At 31.4% G+C, this 9,279-nt stretch overlaps 1 protein-coding gene across 1 annotated transcript; it reads left to right on the forward strand.

Annotated features, from left to right (window-relative positions):
• The first annotated feature begins 1,228 nt into the window (after positions 1-1,228).
• On the forward strand, positions 1,229-7,897 carry LOC143071432 (microfibril-associated glycoprotein 4-like). The gene is made up of 4 exons (XM_076245699.1): positions 1,229-1,468; positions 3,194-3,342; positions 4,683-4,779; positions 7,701-7,897. Exons 1-4 carry the CDS (start codon positions 1,387-1,389, stop codon positions 7,874-7,876), a joined length of 504 nt encoding a protein of 167 aa, XP_076101814.1. The 5' UTR covers positions 1,229-1,386; the 3' UTR covers positions 7,877-7,897.
• Positions 7,898-9,279: the final 1,382 nt, after the last annotated feature.

Here is a 9,279-nt window from a genome sequence, read left to right on the forward strand (position 1 = left end):
AATCTGGCTTCTTTGATGTTCTTGTTTTTGACAAGTGTCTGAAGGACTCCGATTCATATGAAAATAAGAAGAGGTCGGCAAAGAGAGGCGCACAGTTTGTTCCCATAGGAATGGCGACAATTTGTTGAAAAGTCTACCTCCAAATTCAACAAATATGTTTTCGATAAGAAACTCCACCATACTGTTCACTTGTTCCTCTGTATTGCATGTTTAACCCCTTTTGTTCACTATTAACAAAATATGCCTTATGATATCCCAAAGTAATAAATTTATAGCGTATGCTACCATTTTTATGTTGAATTTGCCTCACTACAAATGCAAGGAGTCTCTGTTGTGTTGGTTATCTGTTGGTATGTTTTATTCAGAATTTCACAGCTGTCACAATCGAGAAAAAGGAGACTTTCCATTCATTTGATGTTTTTCAGCTTTTGGTTTTGACATTTGATTAGGGACTTTCCGTTTCGAATGTTCCTCGGAGTTCGGTATTTTTTCTTTTCTTTTACCCAACATCAACATGTCTGTATAAGGATTTTCTTAATTTCTGCTATCTCTTAGAATAATTTATCTCGTCTGAACATACTTCTATGAAATAAGATTAATCTTATTACATAGTTTATAAATGCAGTCAATAACTATCATTATGGGAAATCTCCAAGCAGTATGTATTAATACTGCAACAGTTACAACAGATTAAATATTCTTTTTGAAGAATGTAAACTTGATTAAATAGATGCAGCAAAGATAGTTTTTAATTTTTTTAAATATTAGTTTTAATACCGGTGTCACGTGTTTACTTTTAAATGCGTGTAAACCTTTTTTTTGAATAAGGAAAGCCAACAACACACTTGAAGGGATAATTCCTTGATAAAGCGAATATTCTTCTAGTACTTATGAAGTTAATAGCTACTATTGAAATAAAAAATTTCTTTTGTAGTTTAAAATATATACTTTTTTCTAATTACCTTTTCCGGTAAAATATCAAAATGAGGATCATGATGATAATCAGACATAAAAAGAAGAAAAGAACTCACTACAAAAAAAGTCCTGACAAAGACAGTTCTCAAAAAATTAAACAAACAAATAACAAAACCATATATTTGTAATTTCATTAAAGACAAAACGAATGACCAAAAACATATAATCTTGATGATGATTTTATTTAACTTAGAACAGGAAAATGTGTCTACACAAATATCCGTAAGTCTCCGTTTTGTAGTTACATCACACATTTAATGCGTTATTCCTATCTACAATACTAAATGCGGAAACCTGTTTTGTTATATGTCGTTTCTCTGTATTCAGCGGTTACATTTTACAACTTTTTCTACGTTTTTTTCCTATGTAAATTAAATACACCTTGTATCTTCGAAGTTCAACAGTATAATCATGACATCTCTCACTTTGGAAATTGGAGTGTTTCTTGGGTTCATTGTGGTGTTGGTGAATTCAACAAGTATTCAAAGTAATAGTGAGTATTTCTTACTGTTGTACATCCTATTGTATATTTGTTTAATTTATATGACCATAACACGTTCATTCATACTTGAGTGTCAACTCCTTTTAATTGAACCAGACAACTCTTTAACCTGAACACCATTTAGGCCAAGACAGCTTTATCGAATCCAATTTGAAGGTAACACGACAATGCTTATGACCTTTATGGATTATCTTTTAAAGGAAGTGCCTACTTCGTATTCAGTTGCATGTTGTGTAAGAATTGTCATCGTTACTACATAAGAATCAATTTGTATCATTGAGCAATAAGTGGTAACTTGCGGTTTCTGAACCTCTTTCTTTCTTTAAAGAGTAAGTTTGTTTTGCTACATCTAAATCTTTGTTCGAAAATATTTTTTCTTATTGTTTTTTCTTTCTCTGTATAATTTAATGAATAATGTGAGTAATTCTAATGGTAGGATACTTTGCTTTGAAAAATGACTTGCAATTACAATTGTTTGATGCACTTATATTTCCAATTCTGAAATATGAGTGTGAAATATTGGGATTCGGAAACAATTGCATACTGGAAAAAAATTAACTACAGTTTTACCGGAATGTGTTAAAAATTAGATCATCAACACTAAATTTTATAACTTATAGAGAACTTGGTCGTATAACAATATATACCATAATAAAAGTAAGAATGGTGTGTTTTTGGAACAAACATCACACCAATGAAAATAAAATAAGCAATATACTATATCGAATAATGTTCTACTTAAAGAGGATTACACGTCCAAATGAATTGACTATCTTAACTCGATGTTAGACTATTCAGAACTTAACTATGTTTGGATTCAGCAATTATCATGTAAATCAACTGAAAATCGTTCTGAAGCAAAATCTTATAGATGCATGCATTAAAAAGGGCATAGTAGAATTGACAATTCTTCAGAGGGGAATTTTACAATCTGTTTAAAACAATGTTTGGTTTAGTAAAGTATCATGTACAATTATCACAAATCAAACGTGAATGAATTCCTAAATAACAATGTAAGATGCTGTAATGTGAAAATTTCAGTAGAACTGGGTAGATGGTACAATATACTGAAAGACGAGATGATACGTAATTTAAGTTTAAAAACTATTGTTAATGAATTCCATTACTTTTTCAAATGTATTCCATCTTAGTGAAAAAATATCATATATCAACACATTCCACAATACTATGTTAAATATCCCAGTGCAGCAAAAATGAAAGGATTACTATCATTGGTTATTATAAAGGTACTAAAAATGTATCTTTATCCGTTTCAAAGTTATCGGAAATATTATAAAGTATAGTAAAATCTAATAGATTCCATTTTAAAGTTGTTTTATTTATTTCTATGATCGTATGTGATTATACTTTATAAAATTGAGAATGGAAATGGGGAATGTGTCAAAGCGACAACAACTTGACCATAGAGCAGAAGGCCACCAATAGGTCTTCAATGTATCTAGAAACTCCCGCACCCGGCGGCGTCCTTCGGCTGGCCCAAACAAATATGTATGCTAGTTCAGTGATAATGGACGTCATGTATTTACCTTTTGTTGCACATGTGAATGGTACGGAGTGTTTTTAAATAAAGTATAGTGCATATTGTATATAAAATACTATATTATAACCATCGGAATTATTCAACAGCGAAAATGATATGTACAAATGAAAACTAAACACTTATTTAAAAGGTTTAAGTGTATATTTTATATTTAGGTGGATCTTACACAAGAATTCCCATAGACTGTGGGGATATTGATATTAAAAGAGGGAGTGGTGTTTACATGATTTACCCGACAGGCTCTTTAGATGGCTTCAATGTATATTGCAATATGAAAGAAGACAATGTAGGTGGGGGATGGACGGTGAGTTTACAAGAGCCGTAAATACAGGAACAATATTGGCATCATGTGGCTGTCAGACTATATTAAGTTGATCAAATTCAAGGCAATGTATCCTGTGTTATTTACTAATTTGATTCTTAATTATGTATCATATGTATATAGTCAAGAGTTGGTGGTCAAGATAAATCCGATTAATTTCTATGTCCAAATATGTTTATACGTGCTACGTTTTTAGTGTTTCCAGCAGTTAGTAGATAAGTGGATAACTAGCGTTTACATAATTTGAAAAAGGAAGTGATAAAAACTGTATATGATTCAGGGGATAATCAAATGAATCATCAAGTTTAGTATAATTATCATTACGCTTTCATTTAAGATACTGAAATTAATTTATTTACGCAGAGCACACATTGGACCAAATAGTTGCTACAAGCGTTCATTTAAGTCTATGTTAAATTGTTCAGTGTTAAATTGTTCAGCATCTCTAATAGTCTATTTGGGTCAATGATAAAATTCTGCCGTACACAATAATGTTCATTCATATTACTATGCGAAATACCAGCCTCGATTGAAGACTCTCATTTCCAATTTAATGTTAAGTCATTCAAGATTTTCTTAATCTATTTCATCATATTAAGTTTTCTTAAAAGGCGACACACTGTTCGAAGATGTTTTACTGACAATTTCCGGGTTTTCTTTTTCTTCTTCATAAAAATCAAGAAGGAGAAAATACCACAAAGATACAATAAAAAATACATCGTGCCAAATATGAAAAGCTTATGAGCAAATGATTTTAAAAACTTAAGTTCCAGACACAAAAATGTGAAACAAAAAAATATTTTGACCTGGTGGTCGATAGGTAAGAACACAGGATTTCACAATTTAGTTTTTGAAACACCGTCTTATAGTAAATAGTAATTAAAGGTACCAGGATTATAATTTAATACGCCAAACGAGCGTTTCGTCTACGTAAGACTCACCAGTGACGCTCACATAAAAATAGTTATAAAGCCAAACAAGTACAAAGTTGAAGAGCATTGAGGACCCAAAATTCCAAAAAGTTGTGCCAAATACGGCTAAGGTAATCTATTCCTGGGATAAGAAAATTCTCAGTTTTACGAGAAATTTAAAGTTTTGTCAATAGGAAATTTACTAAAATGACCATACCAGAGGTGATCTACATTCATACCAAATATCACAAGTATGTTACAAAAGATAAGAATAAGTTATGACCCGGATAGGGTTGCATCAGAACCAGAAGAAGAAGAAACAATATATCATGTTTCCTTTCGTCCCAGGGAAGACGTAAAAAATAATCATATCATAAAATTTCAGATAAAATTATGAATGTTTAACTGCAGGTATTCCAAAGACGAATGAATGGTGCAGTTGATTTTTACAGAGGATGGGATGATTATAAAACGGGATTTGGAACACTTGAGGAAGAACATTGGCTTGGTTTGTTTATTTTTTATATAATACTATTATATGAGTAATATATTTGTGCCACATTTTTATCTGAAAATATATTTATCTACGTTGTACAACAATTAACAGTTTTATGTCTTTTCGATTATTGCACATCTTTGACCGATCTTCTCGATATATTCACTAAAATTTTAATGTTTTAATTACATCCCTCTAAATTTGCCTTAGATGCTTAACTTTGACAAGAAACTTTGTTACCCACTTGATCTAAAGGAGGACTGAAATAATTTGATTTGTATTGTATCCTTTTGGTAATATCGATTTGTTTGTTTTTTAAAACCCATTTCTGTTTAACCTTTGTTTTCCAGGACATGTATAAATTAAATGATCTATAATAGTAAAAATACACTATATTACTGTTGGAAATCTTTTGATATTAAGTTGGTGTGTGTATCACATCACCAAAATTTTACATTGATATTGTGTTGTGCTTCACAATGAACAAAACAATTTAATTTAGTGTCTATATGTCCAAAGACGTCCGAGGAACATTAGTTTGTGTTGTCCGGACATTGCAATTTACCATGATTGCCATGCATTCTGTATTGATCCACAACTTAGTTGTCGCCTCATTTTATTACATCGACATGTTTTGCAGTCTTCACTTCTGACCAGACCTTGTTAAATATGATTTAAAGCATCGTAAAACCAAACAATGGTTATAGCTCCTGTCTGTCTGAAAAACTTAAACAACTAAAGACGTATTCAAATGCTCAGGAAAGGCCAACAAACCCCCAAGTTGGGTGCACTGCGTTTGCGCGCATTTGGGGATTAAAATGATTTACGTTTGTGCTCAGCTTTTCATAACATTTGCGCGCATTTATCTTACAGGTAAACTCAGGTAAAAAATGGTATATAATGAAATATAAATAATATAAAAATTCATTAACTTTGATAATATATTTTAATCATTATTGTTCATATTGTATTCTAAGACAAAATATAAAGTGTGCATGATAAATTCTGTTATGATTTAAGGCATGCTTGTAACTTCATTGCGAATTTTTCAGGGTTAACAAGTACCCCGAATAGTGATCTCTTTGAAATTCGTAAATAATCTAAGTTAGTTTGTAAAGTTTTGTCAAGTAACGAACATTTGACGTGTTTTTTTTTTATAGCAAATCGGTGGGAAATCAAATTATTATTATGGCAATTATCTGTATTGATCCTTTGATCTTTTTTTGTGATAATTTTCATATCACTCGAGTAGAGTGAGAATGAAAATTATCGCTAGTTTCTAAGGTCTTTAGCCACAGCGTATAAACCACATCCACGCGCTAGAGTGTCGGCCAATCAGAAAAGTTTAGCCGGAACTATAAAAAAAAAGTTATTGGATGACTTCGCTGAAATGTCAACAGAAATATTCAATATTTAATGAATGGTTATTTATTTTGAATTTATTGAACCATAAAATTAATTTTTGACTCTTCACATTGAATAATCCGCGAAGCGGATTATGTTAAATGTGAAGAGTCAAAAATTAATTTTATGGTTCAATAAATTCAAAATAAATTATTGCCATTCATAATAAATAAATTTTTATCAAAAACAAGGCTCAAATATATATTAATAAGAATAACAACGTACATAGATGGTTTGCGTATGAATACACAACGTTAGAGTGGGCGTGTCACCATAAAAATTGATAACATTGAAAATAAAGCTAATTCTTTTAATCAATCAGAATACAGTAAACACACCAAATTTATTTATAAGGTCAATGTCAGGAAAATATGAACTTTTTTTCAATTTGTATGAGGCTGAGAAACTGAGGAAGGGCAAGGTTCTACCGAGCCCTTCCCCAGTTTTGCACCGAGTACAAAAAAGTTTATATTTTTATGACACTGACCTAATATTGTTTTAATACTGCAACTTAAATTAATACATTGATAGCTTTCTAAATCGTAACACAAATGTCAAACTTATCTTAATCAACTTCTACATCCTCGTGGGTGAGTAGGTGACTTAGACTAACGGAAAGGGTACTTTTACTTTAAAATAATTGAATAAATTTATAGATAAATAAGTGATATTGCCTAAGCTTACCTGAGTTTACCTGTCAAATAAATGCGCGCAATTGTAATGAAAAGCTGCGCGCAAACGTAATGATTTTTGCGCGCAAATGTAATGGTAATGCGCACAAACGTAATGCACCGCCCAAAATATCCGTAAGATCCATGTGAGATCAAATGTCGATAGTCAAAGGCTTTAATCGTCCAAAAGTATCGTATCTTATGATAAAGATAAAAGAAGGTCTGGTATGAGTGTCAATAAGACAATTCAATGAAGTCACAATTTGTAAAGAATACCATTATAGGTCAAAGTATGGTCTTCAACACGGAGCCTCGGCTCACACCGAACAGCCACCTATAAACGGTCCCAAACATGACTTGTGTAAAACCATTCAAATAGGAAAACCGACGGTCTAATATATATAAAAAGGAGAAACATTTATGAACCTCATCAACAAGCGACAACCACTGAACATCTAGTTCCTTACCTAGGACTGGTGCAAACAAACGCAGCGGTTTTAAACATAAGCCACCAACCTTCAACCTTACCTGAAACAATAAGGTAACATCACAACATATAGCCGTTGTTTTATTATTCTAAAATTATAACAAAATTACTGATTCTCCATTTCCCTGTTTAAATAATGTAAAAGAAATGGGAGAAATTTGGATTAATTTAGCTTTAGGTTTGTTTGAAATATTGTACAAGGTATTCTCGCTACCATCCAAAAAGTTAGTTGTTTTAGCTACAATTGTATATTTGCGTTTTACTAGTTTTGACAATGTTGATACATGTAACTCACAAACTTCAAATCTTACAATTACCGGTCGTGTTAAAAGCTTGAACTTGAGAAAACAAATTGTCATGTTTTATTGCAGGCAACGAAAATCTTCATATTCTGACCTCCCAAGCCGAATATCAGCTATTGATTACACTGCAAGATTTTGCAAATCACACTGGATACGCTAAATATGCAAACTTTAACATTGCTAATGAAGCTGCGAAATACAAGATCACATGCTCATCCTATAAAGGCAACGTTGGTAAGTTATAATTGATATACTCATCCTGTGTTGGCATTTTTGTTGAGTTAATGAATGGCTGTTATTTATTTTGAATTAATTGAACCATAAAATTAATTTTTGACTCTTCACATTGAATAATCCGCGAAGCGGATTATGTTAAATGTGAAGAGTCAAAAATTAATTTTATGGTTCAATAAATTCAAAATAAATTATTGCCATTCATTATAAATAAATTTCTATCAAAAATAAGGCTCAAAGATGTAATATTAATACGAATAACAACGTACACAGATGTTTGCGTATGAATTCACAACGTTAGAGTGGGCGTGTCGCCATAAAAATTGATAACATTGAAAATAAAGCTAATTCTTTTAACCAATCAGAAGACAGTAAATACACCAAATTTATTTATATTAAATTGCAATATACTTTACTTGAAATATTTTTAGGTTTTATAGGTTTACATATTTTTTCTATGTTAGTAGATTTATAGGTAACATACTAATCCTTTGTAGATAGGTTTGTAGTGGATATTCACATCCTATGTTGGTAGGTTTAAAGAGGACATCAATGTTGGAATTGTGGATAGGTTTTTAAAAGATAAAATACTTTTCCTTAAATATCTTCAAAATATACGATGTGAAACTTTATAACTTGAAATAAGTATCGTCATCGTGTTTTCACCCCCCCCCCCCCCCCCCCGCTTGAAAATCTTAAAATAATTTTTGTATTAACCATTTCTTGTTTTAATGTTATCTTTACCATAAATTGAATATTTAGCACTGAATAGGGTGACACGTTGTCGCTACACTCCTTTAAATATACACATGTCATAATTACATTGGCCTGAGGGTAACCTGATCATCAGAGGACCAAAGGTTTTAATTAAGACAATCAACGGCAGGTATCTCTATATTATATTACTTTGTTGGTTTTATGATTAAAACGACGTTTTTTGTAAGCTTGATTTGAAGAAAAATACTTTTTCACCCTATCATATATAAGATTTTTTTCTGAATCTAAGGATATTGCAAACTTTATTTCCACATCTTACCTAGTGCTCAAATGTATAGCATTCTAATGGAATACTGGAAACCACCTAGTTCTTTTCCTTTTTATAAACGTGAAATATACGGGTTAAAAAGCTGGTTCTAATATGCGTGGCTGCACTATTTCCCATGCATTGTATATTCAACTTCAAAGGACGAAATTTATTGCAAATTTTGCGTTTTGTTTGCTACTGACGACCCCGAACAGTTTGTTTTAAAAAACTCACGTTCAGAATTAAAAAAAGCAAACGTTGAAGCTTAATATCACAAACAAACAAAAAAATACCACAAAACAGCCTTATTAAGATCACAAAACTTTACCAACACACATGATAAGACGCGGCTAGTGGAATAGATGCAAGGGATGATACAGCAATTGCAAA

The sequence above is a fragment of the Mytilus galloprovincialis genome, chromosome 4 (assembly GCF_965363235.1).
Source record: "Mytilus galloprovincialis chromosome 4, xbMytGall1.hap1.1, whole genome shotgun sequence".
NCBI lineage: Eukaryota > Metazoa > Mollusca > Bivalvia > Mytilida > Mytilidae > Mytilus > Mytilus galloprovincialis.